The sequence below is a fragment of the Pimephales promelas genome, chromosome 4 (genome assembly GCF_988280905.1).
Source record: "Pimephales promelas chromosome 4, fPimPro1.hap1.1, whole genome shotgun sequence".
In the NCBI taxonomy this organism is placed as follows: Eukaryota; Metazoa; Chordata; class Actinopteri; order Cypriniformes; family Leuciscidae; genus Pimephales; species Pimephales promelas.
This window is the reverse complement of record NC_142772.1, coordinates 3721071-3743219: the sequence shown is the minus strand read 5'-3', so window position 1 is coordinate 3743219 and position 22149 is coordinate 3721071. Positions and strand designations below refer to the sequence as shown.

General features: G+C 36.8%; 3 protein-coding genes across 6 annotated transcripts in view; 2 read left to right on the top strand and 1 right to left on the bottom strand.

Moving 5' to 3' along the window:
- kif1ca (kinesin family member 1C, a) overlaps positions 1-8246 on the bottom strand; it is a 42849-nt gene extending 34603 nt beyond the window's left edge. Inside the window, exons 1-2 of one of the 2 annotated variants that reach the window (XM_089129847.1) lie at positions 7823-8246; positions 7685-7733 (exon numbers count right to left, since the gene is read on the bottom strand). The gene's annotated coding sequence lies outside the window, so the exon portion shown is untranslated. Of the gene's footprint in view, positions 1-7684 lie in introns of both variants that reach the window. The other variant, XM_089129846.1, reaches the window with a different exon arrangement.
- Positions 6700-13502, top strand: LOC120471840 (uncharacterized). Of its 2 annotated transcripts, none has more exons than XM_089129848.1 (6): positions 6700-6975; positions 9348-9440; positions 9550-9616; positions 10814-10977; positions 11980-12169; positions 12966-13502. In XM_089129848.1, exons 1-6 carry the CDS (start codon positions 6941-6943, stop codon positions 13161-13163), a joined length of 747 nt encoding a protein of 248 aa, XP_088985974.1. In that variant the 5' UTR covers positions 6700-6940; the 3' UTR covers positions 13164-13502. The 2 variants fall into 2 exon arrangements, with proteins under 2 accessions (XP_088985974.1, XP_039517693.2); XM_039661759.2 differs by lacking the exon at positions 6700-6975 and adding an exon at positions 8849-9058.
- A 988-nt stretch (positions 13503-14490) lies between these two features.
- tnfsf13 (TNF superfamily member 13) lies at positions 14491-21700 on the top strand. 2 transcript variants are annotated; one of them, XM_039661796.2, is made up of 6 exons: positions 14491-14759; positions 16678-16777; positions 16868-16918; positions 17551-17633; positions 20224-20362; positions 21128-21700. In XM_039661796.2, the coding sequence occupies exons 1-6, from the start codon at positions 14535-14537 to the stop codon at positions 21235-21237; spliced, it is 708 nt and encodes a 235-aa protein (XP_039517730.2). In that variant the 5' UTR covers positions 14491-14534; the 3' UTR covers positions 21238-21700. The 2 variants fall into 2 exon arrangements, with proteins under 2 accessions (XP_039517730.2, XP_039517728.2); XM_039661794.2 differs by having other exon boundaries at positions 17515-17633.
- Positions 21701-22149: the final 449 nt, after the last annotated feature.

Here is a 22149-nt window from a genome sequence, read left to right as displayed (position 1 = left end):
TTCATGCTTCTCTTATATAATCACCTGATCATGATCTGATCTGCCAGTGTGAGTGAGTGGAACTACCGGTATATTAATTGTGAGAAGTTAAAAGCACTGTCTATTTGTATCATGATCTCCACCACAGTATATTGGACACCATTGTGCATTCAGACATTATTTATCTGCACTCCATGCCATCACTCGTTTCAAGCTGGTGTACAACAAGGTGTCTTCAGCATCAGGGTGAGAGTCTGGCCAGCAGCCAATGAGCCGTCTTCACTTGTCAGCTCAAGAGAACACACACACACAATGACCTCAGGACATTACTAACACTTTAACTACAACAAAAACATGAACCACCCACTGTTACTAACAAAGATGATAATTACTACTGCTGCACGGCATTACAACAGATACAAAAAAAAACCGCATGAAACCAGCAAACAAGAGGAAACCAATGCTTATTCTGCCAATTCCACCACACAAAGACCATTCACACTGCTACTGTTATTGTACGATCAACACAGTCAACACACTGCGACCCAGAGAAAATGAGGAATACTACCTGTCAAAATATTTGGAAACATTATAATTTAAAATTTCTTATGCTCACTAAGGTTGCATTTATTTAAAGGGATACTTCAGGATTTAGCATTAAGCTTTCTATTAGTAGAAAGCCTGTAGTATTTTCGAATTACTGTGCTTTCCACCCTCATATCCCCCTGAGACGAGAGATTTATGTATTTTTTGCCTCCGATCAAGCAAAAATCGTCATTTTGTGTCTTCTGAGGATTTTTTTGTCCAGAGACTAAAGACTACAGTCAGTAGTCGGGTCTGTCCCGCATGTCCTCAACCCGCCCATAGAGGGCGATCTCACTCACAGAATGAACACATAGTGTCGGCCATCTTTGTTTGGAAGCTAAGCTAGCAGGCTCTTGTTCTGTGGAGAAAGCTGAGTAGTAGGGGTTACCGTCCTCTTTTTCACGGACATGTCCGGCCGTCGATGTCCGGGATTCAGCTTTTGCTTTCTGCAGTCGCCATTCATTGTTTACATGCACAGCTTTTGTTTCAATCTAACCGAATTCGTTCCGATTGGTGAATCTGAATGTAGTGTTTACATGAACGCTAAACAAGTGATCGGTTGATGTGCGTTTTAACATTGCTAAGAAAATTCGCGAGAGATACGAGACCGGTGCGTCTCACAGGTGTCGCTCATCGGTAATCACGCCACCGGCCTCCCGCCGTTCTCCCGTGGCCCTCACTCGTCCCGCTCGCCACAGTAAACATGATGAACGGCGACTGAAGAACGCAAAAGCCCAATCCCGGACATTTTGGGCGATCTGGAAACACACTCATCACGGAGACTCACTAGTAGCCTAGACTTGTTGTTTAACTACTGCGCTCTGTTACCGGTAGGCGTGGCCTCCTAGGGCAGCGAAGCAAGTGCATTCTGGGAGTTGTTGTCTTTCACCCACATAAGCCAAAAATACATTTCTCCAAATTCAAAAATAATTTCACATTTATTCTAAAATACACAATCATCTTTCCAGAGGTGAAGTATCCCTTTAATAAAATAATACAGTAAAAAGAGTAATATTGTGAACACTACATCATTACAGTCTTCAGTGCCACATGATCCACCAGAAATCATTCTAATAAGCTGATCTGGTGCTCCGTGAACATTTCTTAATATTATCATGAATGTTCAAAACAGTTGTAACGCTTAACATTTGGTTAAGGCGGGAAACGCAACAATCCTCTTCCATGTACCAACAACACAGACGGTATGAAAACGTACTTAAGGAACAGAGCGTTTACTTCAAAAAATAATTAGTTTACTACAATAATAATAAAATAATATGTTAATATATTGTGCATCCCTACAATATATTTGCCCCACACTTGTTCTCTCTTTGGGGTTAGTGTAACAGCACATGCATGTTACCATTGTAAACACATTCCAGTGTATTTCAGGCATCAGCAGCTTGGTATGAGGGGACATATGAGCTCGTCAGCAATGCACCCTGGGTGTGTGTGTGTGTGTGTGTGTGTGTGTTTGAATAAACAGGGACAAAATTAGTTGACACTGTAGTCTAGGTGAAAAGTAAGTTCACACAAAATAGGATGAGTGGAGGAAAAAGCTCAAGTACAATTAGTAAATGAATCATGTAGAGGCAGTGATGTCTGAACGAACACACTCAAAGATCTGCATTACAATCAAGCAACAGGAACAGAGCTACACCCTTTAGCACAGACAACACAAACACACTCTCTGCCACAGCCCGCATTACACTCATAGTCTACATTACACACATATCGCTGGCTTCTGCGCGTCTCTCAGCCGAGCAGCACGTCTAACGTTTCACTCTCCTGACTCACACACTCGTATCATATCGTGCCGTACTTCTGTTAGTCCGCTTACATGTATGCAGATCTCCTCCTCAAATGATTACATCTCCAGTTTCTGGACCTAATATTGTTGCTTTTGTTTTGTATTATCATTAGGACACGTTTCTCAGTACGTGTGTTGCCTTTTCAAAGCTGTTGTTAGTTGCACCACTTTCTTTTTAAACTTTCATTCCTTTAATGAGGTTTTTTACTTCATTATGATAACAGGACAGATGAATCATCATATTTTTACTTGATGACCCTCTCAAAACAGAAATTAATAGCCATGCTTATTACAGAGAGTTGTCTAATATTTCTGTCATGATGTGGAGACGAGGATTTTTTTTAATCTGTGCACGTATTATTTGAATCTTTCTCATATTATTATTGAATTTGTTGCCCTAGTTTATTAAATACAATACTTTCCTGTGGTCAGTTTGATTATTTTTCAGATGGGTGTAGTAAAATAGATTTCTGTGATGAAGTTCAGTATGCTTTGGATTTATTGTTTATTAATATAAATTAGCTCAATTTAAGATTAAGATTGTTTGATGAATAAAGGTTACATTTTTGAAATCATGATCCGTTTATAGGTTTTTTTAAATGATTATTTTAGCTATATTTTTAAATGATCTTAATGGTTTTCATAAAGAGAAATGATTTCATTTTTTCATTTCATTTTCATTTTTCAACAATAAAATAAAAACAGACGAAACACGCTTGAACCATGCCATGAGTGTTGGAGTTGTATAGTTTGTCCACCAGAGGGCACTCTACACAGTTCCTGTTGGCAACACTCGTTGAATTGTTCACGATACATACATTGCTTGAATAACAATTAAAAGACCATCCCCATCAGTTCTCTAAACTCAAATAAACATGACAAAATTTGTGACTATCATGTCCAGTTTAAATAAATAAATAAAATATCAGCCGATATATCGGAATATCGGATTTTAAAACCCAAAAATATTTGTATCGGTATCGGCCTTCAAAATCCTTTATCGGTCGGGCTCTACTTACAAGTTGTTGTTGTTGTTTTTTTTGCCACAAAATTATGCATTTATTGTATATATTGTAAAAGCACATATCTCTCTTGCACTCTCTCTCCCAGTCAAAAGCACACATATTCAGTGTGGGGACACACATTTTCTCACATTTCATCAGTAAAATAGTACTAGGGTAACTCACTCGCTCGCTAACTCGCTCACTAAGTCACTCGCTCACTCGCTCACTCGCTCACTCACTCACTCACTCACTCACTCACTAAGTCACTCACTCACTCACTCACTCTAAATTAGCTTTACTGGGATGACTGTGTAAATTACCAAACATAAATAAATAAAATAAAACAAAACATTTCCATATTATACATGTCACAATAAAAGTAATTTAAAAAAGAAAGTACAGAGAGTTTGTTGTTTAGTTTTACAAAGTTTAAAAGTCCCTGTAATGTCGTCATAGATTGGGCAGCTGGTGAGGAAGTGTCCCTGATCACAGTATGGGCAGACGCGTCTCTCTCTGGGCAGCAGTTCTGTCTGTCTCTGCCCATCTCTACAGTCAGAGTGTGATTGCTCAGTCTGTACCTCGTCATCCTTCTTAAAGGATTGGTTTAAAGGTGAAAATAAAAATGTCATTTATGTCAGATAAATGATGTCATTAATGATCACCGTCATGTCGGACATCGTCGGACATGTCGGACATCGTCCCGAGCCCGTCAGACATCTGTTCATCTTCAGAACACTTTTTTATTTTTTTCTTAAATTATTGAATTTTTATATTTTCGTAAGCTCCTCAAAATAACGAAGACGTAAATCTGAATCGTCTGGTTGTCTGTGTGTTTGATTTGCAAACTCTCTCTCTCTCTCCATGATCCATCAGGGCAGTGTGAGGAGGAGGAGTGTGTCGGCCCGTCTCCACACACAGACTGCGGCCGGTCACTAATATGCGGTACCTTGTCATGAGCTTTTGGGTTTGTCTATATTTGACCCAAATTTGGGTTGAAACAACCCAGCATTGTTTAGAGTGTAAAAGGCAACAGTTTAAAATATTGCTCATTGCACAAAATGACTTTACAAAAATTATCGTTCTTAAATATCAAAATCCATGTGAAAATAGCGCATACCTATTATTCTTATTATTCATCTTTTTATTATCACTTATTTATTTCGTTTTTAATTTTTTTCTTCAATGGGATGTTGGGTAAAGTAGTGTTCTCTATATTTGTATAATTTTTCTTTATTCGTGGATGTAAAAAAAAGCAGGTTGCTGTTTTTCATATATGTCATGCACATATTGTCTTTTAAAATCTGATAAAAAAAAGAAAGTAAATAGTTCATGCCTAATAAAATAAAATGCCATGTATACACTGTTGCTGGCTTCTGGCACTGCGGTTCTGCTATGTGGTCCGGCTGGTCATATGATTGCAACATCATCCCCCATGGTATAGGTGACCGGTTATAATATTTTTAGTGATGTATTTTGTGATGACAGCAGCAAAAATGGCACTGGCTGGTGATAGTTTTGTGGTAAAAATCTATAAAATAATCAATTCTCTGAAAATCAATTGTCTTTTAAAATATGCCAAAATCAACAAGAGTGCTCTTCATGCTCTTTAACTCACTTTCTCTTTCCTCTCTAGCACAGTGTCTCTGTAACGTCTGGAACTTTAATGCTGGTCACATTTTAGTCATAAGGGTAGGAATCTGGAGCAGAGAATCGAATCACGGCACAATGCACAGCTGCTAACACAGCCCTCTCTGAGCACACACTGATAAAAGAAAAACGCTGATCTAAGACCAAATCTTCCTCTGTCAATTCTGAACTTTGTTATTATCCATTTAAAGGGGCAGTTCAAATGTCAAACTTCTGTCATCTACTCACTCTCATCTTTCTCTGTGGAACACAACAAGAGATATTAAGCAGAATGTCCAAAACATATGTGGAGATTTGGCATGTCAAGCTTTTAAACAAAAGCCATTGTTTCAAATGCAATCCATATGACTCTCAAGCTAGATTACAGCTCATCTGAAGTCATAAAAGAGGTTTGTGTGAAAAACAGAGCAAAATTGTGTTATCTTCATGTACTGGACGAAGGTTTGCTCACAATGTTTCTGAACAGCAATGGTTTTCCTGTCTCTTGACAGCTAATTTGAATATGCACGGCAAGAAAAAGCTTCACACACACAGTGAGACGATTGAGACGTTTCCGTCGTCCTGAAGAGTGTTGTGTGTAAAAGCCTGAAATAAGTCTCTGTGGTGAACACTAGTGTATTTCTCAAGTAAGGCTGTCGAACGATTAATCGCATCCAAAATAAAAGTTTGTGTTTACATAATATATGTGGGTGCACTTTGTATAATTATTTTGTGTATATATATATATATATAAAAACACACACACGCATGTATATTTAAGAAAAAATAATATTTATATATAAAATATTTATATATAATATAAATTATATATAAATCTATATACAGTATATACATGAAAATACTTCTTAAATACATACAAGCATGTGTGTGTATTTATATATATATAAAATAATTATACACACTACACACACATATATTATTTAAACACAAACTTTTATTTTGGATGCGATTAATCGTGATTAATCGTTTGACAGCCCTATTCTCAAGCTTTAATCTACAACATTAAATACATCATATCATCCTGTTGTGTGTGTGTGTGTGTGTGTGTGTGTGTGTGTGTGTGTGTGTAAGGAGTTTGATAACAAGTGTCTTATTGGAACAACAGGTTATAAACATCACAAAACATCCTCAGATTAACACTTTCAGTTTATAATCGCCCACAAACTAAAACTATTACAACTCAAACTTTGATATGAAGTGTGTGTGTGTGTGTTTGTGTGAATGAGAACCATTGACTTCAGGGATGGAAATAATGTGTTATTGAAATTTCCCTGGTATCTTACATTTTTTAATTTCATTATAGTAACCTTATTTCCTTATACCTAATTGATATATTTTGTTTTTTTTAATTTGTCTTTTTTTTGCCACAAGTGTTTCAGAGTGAAGCCCGGCACTATAACATTAATCTGGGAATGCAAATCTAAGTTTATATTCCTAAACCTTTCCTCTCAGCTATGTGTGTGTGTGTGTGCAAGAGCTAAACTATGTCACGTTAGAGACGGAGCAACTCATGTAATTAACTTCCAGCCAGATTATACGTTTTGGACACGAGCCATAAGAGAGAGAAAGAACGAGATAAAAGAGAGATGGACAGCTAAAATGAGAAAGACAGAGACAGACAGCATACCTTTCCGAGACGGAAGAATGTTGGTCTGGTCTGTAAGTGTGTGTGTGTGTGTGTGTGTGTGTGTAGTCCCTAAAGACAAGCAGCTGCAGGCATGCAAACTCAGTTTTCAATTAAAGTGCCAGAGAAGAAGCTGAGAGAACAAATAGAGTATCAGAGCAAGCCAGACACAACACGTTACAAAGAAGAAGGAAAGACACATTAACAAATAAAAGGGTCAAATAAAGTGCATCAATACACCTGAACCGAAACTAAGATAAGAAAATATTGTTTCTTCTCAAAACCTCAGCGATGTCAAGGCCACAACCAACCCGTCCGTACAAAAGGTCTGTAACACAGACTAAATATATTATGTATACAGTACTGAAAATTCATACACCACAATGTTTACATGATACTACAGGGAATATCATAGTTTTATGATGTCCAAACTAGTCAAATCAATCAAGCAGAGCCTGGAGCAAAAGCATGAATGAAACTCCAGACACCTGTAAAGTAACTCAACAGGTTTATTCATGAATTCAAGAAGCTACAAATCATCTGTTCGAAATAATTCAAGGACAATCTAATGGATCTCAGTGCGAGTTCTCTTAAATTATTCTAATATGTCAAACAAAAACTAGATAAACAGTTGTTGAACTATGACCCCCAATAGGATCCTGTATGACTTCAAAAGGAAAATATGAGGGTGTTCACTCTCACTGTGATTTCCTTTACATTATTATGATACACTACAAGCAGGTATTTAAACACAAAAATAAACTTAATTCTTACAGGATGGAAAATCAAGTCTATTTGAGTCATATACACAACTTTTGGACAAACTGAATTCTACTGCAATCAAATATCCTACTGGATACACTTAAATTCTGAACAATGAAGTGGAAGATATGAGTAAGGCTCAAAATCAGTATGAAAAATAATAATGAAACAGTCACATAATGTAACGTTACATAAACATAGGCTATAATAACGAAACAACCTTGAGTGTTTGTGAATGTGAGCTTCGCAGAAATAAAGACATTTACCACTTACCAGTTCTGGGTAGTTGCTTATTTAAGCCACCAAGTCGTGAAATTAAATCCTGAGGGAGTTTCAGAAGAAAACAGATTTATTTTTAATTCGATTCCAGTGTTTTTCTCCCTGATGAAACAGCGGCTCGTGTTTCTCCACCTGCTGGATCACACGACGACCAACAGCAGGAAAACTTGGGTGGAAGTTTTTCCGTCCACTGGAATCCGTCCACACAAAAGCCAACGAATGTCCAAAAGAAGCAGAAAGCTAATTCTTCGTTTTCTTCCCAACACTGAAAAGTTGTTTATTACACTTCCATATATAAACGCGATCCGCATGCGTCCATTTAACGTGTGGCTATCCTAAATCTCCGCACTTGAAACAAACAAACAAAAAGCTTTAAAACCAAGAGACGCGTTCTCGTCAGCGAAATCTAACAATATTATGAATGATAACAAAACTTTTTTGTACTCTTAAGGACACTGACATATCTTTCTAGATGAAGACGGATGAATTAAAGTATCACCGGTGTGTGAAAGTTTAGAGCCCTGTCGTCACTCTTCCCAAAGATCAGAGCATGACGTGAGCAGACTCAGAGAGCAGTTAAAAGTCCTCCTCGTCTGCAACATCTTTTTAATTTAACTGATATAAATAAATAAAACTCATTTTCTTTGGCTGATTAAAAGTTCTATTCGTCTGCTACATCTTTCTGATTTTATTTTAAATAAATAAATAACCATTTTCTTTGGCTAACTAAAAATCCTGCTATTCTGCTACATCTTTCTAATTTATCATTTAACTGAAATAAATAAATAAAACCAAATTTCTTTGGCTGATTAAAAGTAATATTCGTCTGCTACATCTTTCTGATTTTATTTTTAAATAAATAAATAAATAAAAATGTTATTTGGCTAATTAAAAGTCCCTTTCGTCTGCTATGTCCTTCTAATTTAATTGAAATAAATAAATACAAATCCTTTTCTCTGGCTAATTAAAAGTCATGTTCTTCTGTTACATCTTTCTAATTTTATTCAAATAAATAAATAATACATAAAAAAACATTTTCTATGGCTGAATGGCTATATATGATGGTGTATTGGAGGCCTCCTCTCACGCGCAGTCATGATGTCAATAGCGCGAAAAAACTCTTATAAAAAGTCTATCGTTTTTCTAAGAGATATTTTCATCATATTTTAGGTCTCATATTCCTCATAAGCTAACCTATTTCAGCCGTATATCGCTTATATATAATAAACGAATACAATATACGTTTGGTCTAAGATTAACTTAGTGTTTTTCTTGCTAATATACACGGTTAAAAGAGATGTGGACCACGAAATGTCTGTCACCGCAAACTGAAGAGGAGAATTTTGACCCATTTCCGCCTTTCGCAAAGTAAGAGTTTCTGTCAAAAATGACAGAAAATAAAGCAACATGCACTGTAAAACAATATTTTTTCGAAGTTGTGGATAAAACACATTATTGGAGTACGCTTTTCCAAGAAAATTTCTGTTTTTTACTTCAAAATGTCACGTTTAACGTAATGTGTTACCTGCCATCTCTTTATAACACAATTTACGGGCAATTTCTGAGGAAAAAAATGTTTCTAAACCAATTTTTTCTAAACCTAACCAACATATTATTTCTGGGCATCCCGGTGGTTATGTTATTTTGCCATCTACAGGCGATCAAAGGAAGTCAGTCGCCACCGTGAGGAGAGAGGACCTGTGCAACCTCAATATGAGCCTTACTGGGGACCAGATGTGCCAGTGCCATGGTAAAACTGTTCATTCAACAGCCTTATCTCAGTGGAAAAGAGTTAAAAAAAAAAAAAAAAAAAAAAAGCTTTGGACATCTGAATGTGTTTTTATGGTTGTTGTTGGCAGTAAGGAGTCGTTCAGATATGAACCCTTTCTTGATCCAGGCCTGTTTTCCACTTCACACGCTGGGATGGTGAGTAGCTAGAAGTCAGATGATGCACCTGTAACATCTTTATTTAAAGTCATCATTAAACAAACTTTGTTCCCTTAAAATGTGTACCTGATGATGTTATTGTGCTCTGGGGGAATCATAGGCCGGATATTCCATAGAAAGGTTTGTTTTTGTATTTCTTTCTTTGAGGAAAGATAAAGCAAGACTGAAATTACTTTCCTTTCCACCAGCAAGATTCCAAATGTATTGTGGTATGACCACATTTTTCTTTGATATGATGCCATTCTAGTCATCCCATGGTGTATTTGAACTACCTTTCTTTATGAAAAAGTTCACTTAAGTATACTTTTTAAAAAGAAATAACCTATATTATTGTATATATTTAAGTTTGAACTGAATATAATGTTCTAGTTGCATGTTAACTGCAAATAAATGAAAATGATTTATAGTTTAAATTTATATTAAATGCAGCTATAGCTGAACTTTAGAGTGACACTTAAATAGGAATTAAGTTCATCTTTATATGTAATTTCATTATGACAAGCATTTATGGTTAACTAAAGTTATATGTCTGTTTTTTTTAATATATTGGTAATGATGAAGTTCCAATTTAGTACATTTAATTTAAAATAACTTGAATTAATATAAAATAACACAACACAGTTAAAATTATATTTCAATATTTTGCACATAGTTTAGTCAACACATCAAAATAAGTGTACTTCTTTAAAGTACGACAAAATTCTATTTAAAATGTACTTTAAAGTAAAACTTTTAATTTGACATTATTAAAAATTGCACTTAACACTTAAAAGTGTCATGAAAGTACACTTACATTATTTAATTAATAATATATTATTTGCATGCAGATACAATTTTTTTACAATGTTCTTCTTACACGTTACATGTAGTTACTGTATTAATAACTATAAATTGTACATAATTACACGCAACTAACATTAACCACACCCTAATCCTGACCCTAACCCTATAAGTATATTGACTAGTACTTAAATGTATAATCACACTGTAAAACAGACACCTTAAATAAAGTGCATCTGATTCTTTTATATTCTTGTGTTTAAAGTACTCTACAAGTTCACTTTTACAATACCATTAAGCACTTCTTTTTCACACGGATTGAAGAACTCTGGAAAGGAATAACCATCACTTTACTATGGTAAAATCACATCAGCTGCTGTAAACTCTTTCTTTCAGGTGAGCGGACGTAACGGACTGAACGTAGGCCTAACCCATGAGAAGCTGCCGCACCCGTCAAGGCTGATGGGTAAAAAGAAGAGAGATCAAGGTCTGCTGCAACCGACTGCAAACGTTCTCAAACATATTGGAGAACTCAGGATGAGACAGCGTCATATAAATGCGTAAGAGAGAAAAGGATTGGAGGGAGAGGCATTAAAGGAGTTCACTTTCAAATGAAAGTGATTTACCCACCCTCAAGCCACCCTAGTGTATATGACTTTCTTCTTTCAGATGAATAGAGTCAGAGTTATATTAAAAAATATCCTGGCTCTTGCAAGTTTTATAATGGCAGTGGATTGCAACCAACAGATTGAAGCTCAAAAACGTGCATCCATCCGTCATAAACAAACTCCAAACAGCTCCTGTGGGTTAATAATGGGCTTCTATAGGATTGAAACTTGCCGGCCCAGAAAAGTTATTACATCGTTAAAAATAGTCCGAGTGACAGTGGCTCAATCTTAAGTTTATCAAGCGACGAGAACACTTTTTTGTGCAAAAAAAAAAAAAACCAACAAAAATAACGACTTTATTCCACTATTCATTTCCTTCTCTGTGGGCCTGAGTGAGTTCACGTAGTGTAACAGCGCAGCTCTTTTGTGTACGTCACACGGAGGCTCACTATTGGCCGACGCTCACTATTGCTCTTAAATCTCAGATTTAATAAAAAATATCTTAATTTTTGTTTTCCGAAGATGAACGAAAGTCTTAAGGTGTTTGAATAACACGAGGGAGAGTAACTACTGACAGAATTTTTATTTTGGGGTGAACTATCCCTTTAAGTGGAATCCGTATGTTCATTTGGCCGGAAGCTAGTTATTTTACTTTATTAAGTTTTAAATATGAATATTCTTCATACACAAAGTCATCGTTTTGCTTCGGAGGGCCTTTATTAACCCACAGAGGCCTTGTGAAGTTCGTTTATGGATGGATGGATGGATGCACGTTTTTGAGCTTCAATCTGCTGGTTGCAATCCACTGCCATTATAAAACGGACGATTTTATATTATTTTTTAATATAACTCCAATTGCATATACACCTAGGATGGCTTGTAATTTTAATTTGAAAGTGAACTACTCCTTTAAGGATTATAGCATACTGTATGTGATAGATGAGTGTATTCCAGGTTGAAGGGGGACAGATGGAGGGGTGCCACTACTGTGTCCAGCCCAGAGGAGAGCCGAAGTCCAACCGAGGCCGGGAGCGAGCAGCTTCTTGGTCTGACTGCTGAGATTAGCTTCAGTACGAAGCTATTGGACAATCCTGATCTGACCATGACAAAGCCTTATGAAGCTGCTTCCTCTCTGACTCATCAGGTAGCATTTATTTGCTGAAAGGGAGGGTTTTTTGTGTCATTATTGTAAAAGCACCAAGTTTAGCCCACTATAAAAATGGTGGAACTTTTTTTTTTTGGTAACACTTTACTTGAAGGGGTGTGCATAAGACTGACATGACACCTTCATAACCATGACATGACATATTATGTCTTGAATATGAAGGAGGTTTCATGCATGTTTAAGTGTCTCGCTCAATAATGACATTTTGTATGCAAATATGACATTAAGATGTCTTTGTTATGACATCTTGACATAAACCAATACATCATAACCTGTCAGTGTCTTAAAATTAAGTTAAGCTTAAGCTTTGACATTGGCTGTCATGAGGCCATTATAACTGTGTCATGAATATTTTTCGTGACCTCAACTACAGTGGTACTAATTGAATTTGTCATTAAAAAGTTATAATGGCTTCATGACAGCCAATGTCAAAACCAACCACATGACAGTTTAATGTAATGTTAACCAATAAAGCTAGGTGATTTCTTAAGTTTGATAATTAATGTTTATGACAGGTTGTGTTGTCTTGGTAATGTCAAGGTGTCATAACAAAGACATCTCAAACAATGTCATATTTGCATTAGAAATGTCATAACTGAGCGAATGACACTTAATGACAGTTGTCACAAACATGCATGAAACTTCCTTCATATTCGTAACATGATTGTGTTATGACTTCAAGTAAAGTGTTACCGACTGCTGTTGTGCTCGAATAAAGTGATGAAGTGACCGAAGTAAAAAGTAAACTAGAAATTTTCTTTTGTGTGTTTCCCAGCAATACTTATTGAGAGGATATGAGCAGTTTCTTGACCTTGCTCCAGGAGGGAACCCCATGATGGCGTTTGTTGCAGGAACGAGCCATAGATCGCTCCTGACGGCTGATGACGCCATGGTGAATCCTACGGGATCGGATGAGTTCCTCAGGAGAATTGAGGATGAGATGAAGCTTATTAAAAACCTTCAGTTCTTCTAAATAATCCTGTTTGAGCCATTTAGGCATAGTTCTATGATCAACCTTGTTTCTCTTAATACCTACAGTTGTTAAGTCTTAAAGGAATTTTATGGTTGCAAATGTTAGAGGACTGTGTTCATGAATGAGTTCACAATGCTCTGTCAGAAAATTGGTTTAACATTTCAAGTGTGGGAGGCATTTGGCTGATGAATGAACCAGTCTGCTTAGTTATATGCAAATTAAATGTATATTTATGAAGTTAAATGTTTACTGTATTGCCATTTATGATTTTGAAGGTGTCTGATTAATCCAACAGATAAACAGAGAGTCAATAATAAAATTAAAAATTGGATAAATCTTTTTTTGCACTTGATGGCTATATTGTTTGTAGCCTATGTAAAGGGATAGTTCACTTTTAAATTAATTTTTGGTATGTTTTATCTTACCTCAAGGGCATCCAAGATGTAGGTGTCTTTGTTTCCGCAGAAGTTTAAATATTTATATTTTTAGGTCAAACCGTTCTTGTCTATCAGTCCTATAATGGAGGTCTATGGTCACCACCTCAAAGAGCATGCACAGAGAAGTCGAAACGAAAGACACGAAACGAGCGGTTTGTGTGAGAAAACGAACAGTATTTATATCGTTTTTAGCCACAAAGCTCCCGCGCCCTCAGATCACTTGGACGTGGCTGTGGTTACAAGAGGTAAAAACGATATAAATACTGTTCGTTTTCTCACACAAACCGCTCGTTTCGTGTCTTAGGCCATTTATGAGTCGTTAAATCATGTTTAATTTGGACTTCTCTGTGCATGCTCTTTGAGGTGGTGACCATAGACCTCCATTATATGACTGACAGACAAGAGCGTTTGACCTAAAAATACCGAAATTCAAAATACTGTGGAAACAAAGACACCTACATCTTGGATGCCCTTGAGGTAAGATAAAACATACCAAAAATTAATTTCAAAGTTAACTATCCCTTTAACTATATATTTCTCACCTGTGCCATGGTAATATACCATGCTGTACATGTACCAATAGTATATCAAATACTATGGTACATAATTATATACATTCACACGCAAATGTTTCATTATTATCAAGTTTTTGGGAATTAAATGGCACACATATTAGGTTTTGTAATCCGTCAACACGTGGATGAATCCTTTAAAAAAAAAATCCCTAAAGGAAAGCTAATGGAATTCCTGTAATACTAGCATGATTATGATCCTATTATTGTTTCCAACTTAGGATAAATGTCCATACAGGGAATAAACCGATGTGTTGACACTTGTTTCCACTCCCACTGCTTTCACATGTCTGATGATGAAAGTTGCGAAACCGAAAGTTAGCGGATCAATTGAAAACGGGAATATCACATCAGAGTTTACAATGAACAACCACAATATGCCTGCGTGTGTTTGGAAGGTGGAAGTGTTGAAGTGGTTTCTCGTGTCCACTGTTGCCTGCTGCACCTGTGTGGGTGTGGTGTATATACAGTGGACACACATTTGGACACTGAGGGCTGAAATGTCTGCAATAACGCAGCGGTTCAGGCCTCTGGAAACAGCGTGGACAGAAACTGGGATATGCTGCGATTGTGCCGTTTTCTACGGGGTAGGTGAGTGCTTTCATTCATGTGCTATTTTAACTGCCTAACGTTCATCTTTTACTTCACAAACAAAAATAGGCTAGCCTACCACTAATGTACTGTTTTGCATCCTCTTTATACCAAAGTATGCTATTTTCTGAAGAAACTTGACATTCGGTAATGTGGTAAATAAATATAAAAGTAAGCTATTGATAGCCTACTTAAAGTAGGCCTACCAAATAACCATGATATCAATAATATGATAATCATTCTGCATTATACAAAAATGTACTGTGGGCAGATGGCAATACTTTGATGCACTCCTGCTTTTGTAGGCTATTTACGTGGTACACTTTCAAGAATACCATGGTACCAAGCATATGGTAATCATGGAGTACCCTATCATTATATCCTGCATTAAATGAGTAGTTCACTTTAAAAAAAAAAAAAAAAACTTTTGCTGATAATTTACTCACCCCCATGTCATCCAAGATGTCCATGTCTTTCTTTCTTCAGTCGAAAAGAACATTTCAGGATATTTCTCCATATAATGGACTTCATTGGGTACCAAACGGTCCAAATGAGAGTTTCAGTGCAGCCTTAAAGGGCTTTAAACGACACCAGACGATAAATAAGGGTCTTATCTAGCGAAACGATCGCTCATTTCAAAAATAAATAACAAAGTTTAAGTTTTATAAGCACAAATGCTCGACTTGCTCTGTTCTGTCATGCGCGTTTGTGACTCTCCTGTTCAAAATCGTTCATCAAAATCGTTTCGAGTCATTTCGTTCAAATGAGCGATCGTTTCACTAGATAAGAGCCTTATTCATCGTCTGGTGTCGTTTAAAGCCCTTTGAAGCTGCACTGAAACTCTCATTTGGACCTTGAACCGTTTGGTCCCCATTGAAGTCCATTATATGGAGAAAATCCTGGAATGTTTTCATCAAAAACCTTAATTTCTTTTGGGCTGAAGAAAGAAAGACATGGACATCTTGGATGACATGGGGGTGAGTAAATTATCAGCAAACGTTAATTTTTTTTTTAAGTGAACTGCTCTTTTAACAAATATTGTTTCAGCATTTTTCTGGAATTTATTTGTGCAACTGATTTCACTTCTTCATCTCAAACTGTTTTACAAAGAATATTAAATTAACAGATCTGATGGATCCAAACACTCAGAATGGATCATGTTTTACAATATCAGAAATTAGGACACCCTTCCAACAAATGTGAAATAAATGAATAAACTCATACCTGAATTCTCTCTTTCAAGCAAAGGCATTTTATTCAAAAGTTTCGTTAATCCAAGTGAGTTTTGTGAGTTCTGCAACCACACAGTAAAAGACTCTTAAAAAGTCTGGGCACAAACTTCTAACCATCAGACATTCAGGTCAAGAAATAATGTTGATTATTACAAATAATAAAACCCCAAGAAAACATATAGTAATGTATGGTTGGGTAGTATATCAGATTCAGAACGATCAACTTTTAAGGGGGAATTATAAAAGTATTTACTACAAGAGAGAGAGAGACCCAAACAACTTTAAATACGGCTTCATAACCAGAAAAAAATGTTTGCTGAAAGTGTGAAACCAAATACAGACTTTAAGGTCTATGGCAAGCAATATAGCATATTATTGGGCCGGTGCTGTTTATGGTAATATGAGCAAAGGTACCGTATGTGAACACCCCCTTCAAATCAGTCTCGCTATTCCAGTAATATCTGTGAGGACAATGACCGAGAATTGGGTTTTTGGCTTTGTTGCAACAGTTTGGGAAGGATCCAATAGGGTTTTTCACAGAACAATGTTTTACGTGAATTACTGGCATTGCAAAACTCATTAGTGGGGTTGCCAGCACATGTCCAATGTAAAACCCAGCTGGAGCAAAAATCATTTGAGCTTTAGTATGTGATATCTAATTTCCAATATATTTTGTTATAAGGCAAGCTGTTATCACAGATTCCCTGAGAGACGGAAACATGAAGACGGCCGAGACAAGAGAGATGTCACAGAACAGAGGAAACCGCGAAAGAGACGACAAAGTGAGTTACTCTCGCTTTCTCCGTCAGTCTTATACAGACAAACACACATTTTTTTCTCTTATTTCTTATGTGAATTGATCTTTCTTTTAGCAGAGCGGCACATGTTTCTCCATCTTGTTCCTGTGTCCATGCAGTCATACAGTGAGTGTAACACACACAGGAATAGATCAACCGCAATAAAACACACTCTGAGCCAATCCAATCCTGTTTGAATTCCTTCCTTAAATAAATCTCATGTGCTTCAGCAGACGCAAAAAAAATAATAATATCATAAATATTTTGATACATAATTTACTCACCCTCATGTCATTGCAAACCTGTATGACTTCTTTTTGATAGATAGATAGATAGATAGATAGATAGAACCATAGAACGATACATAGATAGATAGATAGATAGATAGATAGAACGATAGATAGAACCATAGAATGATAGATAGATAGATAGAACGATAGATAGAACGATAGAACGATAGAACGATAGATAGATAGATAGATAGATAGATAGATAGATAGATAGATAGATAGATAGATAGATAGATAGATAGATAGATAGATAGATAGATAGATAGAACGATAGATAGATACTGTAGATAGATAGATAGATAGATAGATAGATAGATAGATAGATAGATAGATAGATAGATAGATAGATAGATAGATAGATAGATAGATAGATAGATAGATAGATATGTTGGAGATTGTTGTTTTTCTCTCATTTCTTCTCTGTTTTCTCAGATGATCATGACACCACTGTTCTGTCTTGGGCTCTAGGGCAGAGCCGAGGGGAGGGGCTTCAGGTGTCAGGTGACACAGTAACAGTGGAGGCCGAGGGTACATACTTCATTTACAGTCAGGTTGGTATTGTTTGGTACTGATACTACAGCGTTATCAAAGTACATTATCAACTGTCAGTCGTTCAAGCACAATTGACTTTTTCTGTTAATTATTTATTTCTGACTTTGTAACAAAGTATTTCGGATTTATATCGAGTTTTTTGGGGTTTCGCAAAATTCTGACATGTTTGTATCTGCAGCTGTGGTAACTAGAGAAGAGCTGGCAACCCCGAATGGCGCAACACTACTGAGTTCGTGATTGGTAGATCGGTGACGCATCAGAACAAAACACAACATGACAACATCAACATCAGTCAAGGGCTGCGACTTCACTTTTTAAATGACAATATCCTGGCCGGACTACTGTTGTCAGTGATATAAGTATTTGAAATGAACGTGATTTCTTAATGTCTAGTGACATATAAGGGAATATTTATGATTAATTGAAACAAATTTCTTGCATACAGCTCATTTAATCACAATCTCAGGATCCATGAAGCTGTCTACACCGCACAATAAATCATTTATTCACATCTCGTCTAGATATAACGAGAGGATTCGCGAGCGTTCAGCACTGAACACAAACTCTGGTGTTTTGACCGGTGAAATGAATGGCCAAAACACATAAAAAGTTTTCGTTTTTAGTTGAAAATGGTGTTGTGTAAACAACACCCCCACATCGGCCATTGCGTTCAAGAAATCAATGGATATGTTTGTGATTTGCTACGTTGCCCAATGCTGCAACAACACGTAAATAGAAACATTTGATGCTCTAAACCATAGATATGTATATAAAGGCTAGATGTGTTACGGCGGAGTTTCCATCGTCATCACCGGCGGCCATCTTGTCACAGACAAGCTGATGTAAGATGAGTGGTGAGCACGAACACAAATACTCTTATCTCGTTGAAATCTTGACGGATTTCAAACGGTTTGGTTTTCTACAAACGTTATTAACATGGCTATAATTATCTGGATGATTATTTATTTATACACTTTTTATTCATAAGTATGCAGTATCATAACTACATCTCTGACGTTTATAACAAAACAAACAGTTTGAAAATCGGTAGAAAATTGAGCAAGTTATGGTTATTTAAATAGTACAAGTACCATTAACACAATGTTACGAGTGAGCGAGCTGCCTGTGACAAGATGGCCGCCAGGTGCAGACGTCGACCTCCATTGGCCAGCAGCGTGGACGACATATCTAGCCTTTATATAGCTATCTATGCTCTACACTGGATCGCTTGCCAAATCTGTTTCGCTTATATGCTATTATACCGAACTAGACTGATCCTAGACCAGCAGTTCTGTGCAGCTTTTAGGCCTGTTCACACCGGGATGAATTTCACGTGCGACATTCGCCGACGTTTAACGCCTTGTGACTAATCAAAGGGCGCCAATGTGTGTGTGCACACTGACGCGGAAAATGCCACGCGTAAAAGCGTCATTTCTTAAAAAATGCCTCGGGTTAGTTTTTTTAGTTTGACGCGTCGCGTCAAAAACTATCCAACCAATTAGAGTGGCGCTTTTGCTCACGTGTTTGGAGCTTCTGAAGTTACAGTAAAACACAACTTGGGGGCGCTCAAACACAAAACGGTCTTGCCGAGCAAACATACGCAACGGAGAAGAAGATCTACGCCACGTAGCGTCGCCGTTTACACCATAGATATCTATATAAAGGCTAGATATGTCGTCCACGCTGCTGGCCAATGGAGGTCGACGTCTGCACCTGGCGGCCATCTTGTCACAGGCAGCTCGCTCACTCGTAACATTGTGTTAATGGTACTTGTACTATTTAAATAACCATAACTTGCTCAATTTTCTACCGATTTTCAAACGGTTTGTTTTGTTATAAACGTCAGAGATGTAGTTATGATACTGCATACTTATGAATAAAAAGTGTATAAATAAATAATCATCCAGATAATTATAGCCATGTTAATAACGTTTGTAAAAAAACTAACCGTTTGTAAATCCTTCAAGATTTCAACGAGATAAGAGTATTTGTGTTCGTGCTCACCGCTCATCTTACATCAGCTTGTCTGTGACAAGATGGCCGCCGGTGATGACGATGGAAACTCCGCCGTAACACATCTAGCCTTTACATACATATCTATGGCTTACACAGCCAGGAAGAAATAAGACGAGGAAGATGCGAGGCAAGATGAATTTAGAGCTGCTGTTAGAACATAAAGAACTATATGACAAACGCGACAGATAAAAGAGAACTGATATGGAGTGGTATTGCAGTGCAAATTGGCGCCATCTAATGTCAGGGAATGAATTTGCATGTTCACTCGGCTCATCGTCAGCGAAAATCGCTTGGTGTGAAGTGAACACAAAAAACGAGTTGAAAAACGCGCGCCGATATTCGTCCCGGTGTGTACAGGCCTTTTCCCTGCAAAAGCAATCAGCTTGCACCTGTAAATATTTATATTTTAATTGTTCTTGTTGCTTTCGTGCTATTTTAGATAAATGTTTGTTTTAAGAGTCACGCAAATCATTTTTTTTCCCACAACCGTTCGTTCACCCTCGAATATTGTCCCGCGCTGCATTCCGTCTTACTCAATACAATAAATTACTTTTATTCTTTTGCTTGCCACAGGTGCTGTATAAAGACACCACCTGGCTGATGGGTCATGTGATCACGAAGAGGCTGAAAGGGGCGGAGACTAAGCTGATGAAGTGTTTAAAAAGCATGCCCAGTAACGTCAGCCAGCCGCTCAACACTTGCTACACTGCTGGTGAGTTATCAGGACAACAAAGTTCAAAAGTGAATTAACTCTTGCATTATTTATGCACTCAGGCTGTGTCCGAAATCGCCCCCCCATACCCCTAAATAAAGCACTAGGGACAGCCGTTTGTAGTGGTGTCCGAAACCATAGTGGACGTTATTGGGTGCACTCATTTAATCCCACTATGCACCGCAATAACGAGTCTACAACCGATGTACGCTCAACGGCTAGAGAATTAATTCCTACGTCTGACCACAAGATGGCGCAGAATCATCCATTTTCCAAACCGCTGGTCCAATGTGGTCACAAATGTTTATATTGGAGCTTTTGCCTATTCGCCTTTCTTCTACCTACACCACTCCATGACATCCGGCGCACTCAGTGTCCGAATTCTCTCTCTCGTTTTCATTCACTATTTCAGGCGAACTATATTAGTGGACTAATGTAGGGAGTAATGAATGAGGGTTTAGGGGGGGATTGGGAACACAGGATCAGACTCTTTAAAGTTTGTGCCTTTTAAATGAAAAAAATCAAAAATTTTTGTACTTTAAGTGCACAATTGTTTTTTGATCGTGTGACTAATTAATTATACGCATCATTTGTTGCTAATTAATCAGTAATTAGCAACAAATGATGCGTTTATTTTGTGATGATTTGAGAAGTTAACTCTATTCTCAAATGCTTGAATGAGGTGAGATCTGAGATCTCTTGTTGTATAAGTTCATACAAAAACCTTTAAATATTTGTAAAATATTGACTCTGTTTCTGTGATAGGAATTTACTTCCTGGAGTCTGGATCCACCCTTCAGCTCTCTGTTCCCCGCAAATCAGCAGAGCTCATCCTCACAGCTCACGCTACCTTCATGGGTCTCTTCAGCATATGACCTGTCCTGTAACTCACGTTTAACTGTCAGAAACCTTTTCATCCTCTGCCTGCTAGTTTTAGTTACGCATGCGAGAATTTTATAGTTTCATTCCTAACCAACAGTGAACGTCCTGCCACTGCTTTTTAATGTGGTGAATGGGTGACACCTAGTGGACAGTTGATTCACTGGCAAGTTTGAAATGGTACTAATGTGGTATCGTAATTCCATGTATTATTAAAGATCCATGTATTATTATGTTGAATATGGTGCCATAAGAATATGGTAATAATCCAGTACCATAGTGTATCACAATGCCCAGGTATTATTATTTGTTATTTTCTGATCTTATACAGGTGAAACTCGAAAAATTTGAATATTGTGCAAAAGTTAGAATTTTGATGATTATATTTTAAGAAAACCCCAATTTCAAAATCTCAGAAAATTAAAATATAACATGAAATCAATAAAAAAAAAAGAATTTTGGTGGTAGTTAGTTGAATTACTAAAATACATACTTATTTTCCTAGTTTCACCGGTTTATACTGTATAGGCTATTGTACGGTACAATGGCACTTCCCCTTCATTTTGATTTCAAAATAAATTATGTCTTGGTGATATGCAAGGCACAACATACAGCTTTCAAATAATAATAATAATGCAACTACAATAACCTTTCATACAACATTTTTTTAGAGTTTACAAGTTTAACATAAAATAAATGAACATAAATAAAGCATAAAAATGAGTTATGCATAGAGGAGTGTTTTCTGTAAACACGTGCAAACACGTTTATCCTTCGTTTATCCACGATCAGACTTTATAATCTTCCTATCTTCTGTTTCTAATGAAGTTATTATTACTATTTATTGCAACTTTATGTGGAAAAATTACCAATAATAGAATAATTATTAGCATTTAAGAAGTGGTTTG

Coding starts and splice junctions, on each gene's coding strand:
- LOC120471840 (XM_039661759.2), top strand. CDS start 8,988: ATGTGGACCACGAAATGTCTGTCACCGCAAACTGAAGAGGAGAATTTT. Junction 10,978..11,979: donor AGACAGCGTCATATAAATGC/GTAAGAGAGAAA, acceptor AGTGTATTCCAG/GTTGAAGGGGGACAGATGGA. Junction 12,170..12,965: donor CTTCCTCTCTGACTCATCAG/GTAGCATTTATT, acceptor TGTGTTTCCCAG/CAATACTTATTGAGAGGATA.
- tnfsf13 (XM_039661794.2), top strand. CDS start 14,535: ATGAACAACCACAATATGCCTGCGTGTGTTTGGAAGGTGGAAGTGTTG. Junction 17,634..20,223: donor CATACTTCATTTACAGTCAG/GTTGGTATTGTT, acceptor TGCTTGCCACAG/GTGCTGTATAAAGACACCAC. Junction 20,363..21,127: donor CAACACTTGCTACACTGCTG/GTGAGTTATCAG, acceptor TTTCTGTGATAG/GAATTTACTTCCTGGAGTCT.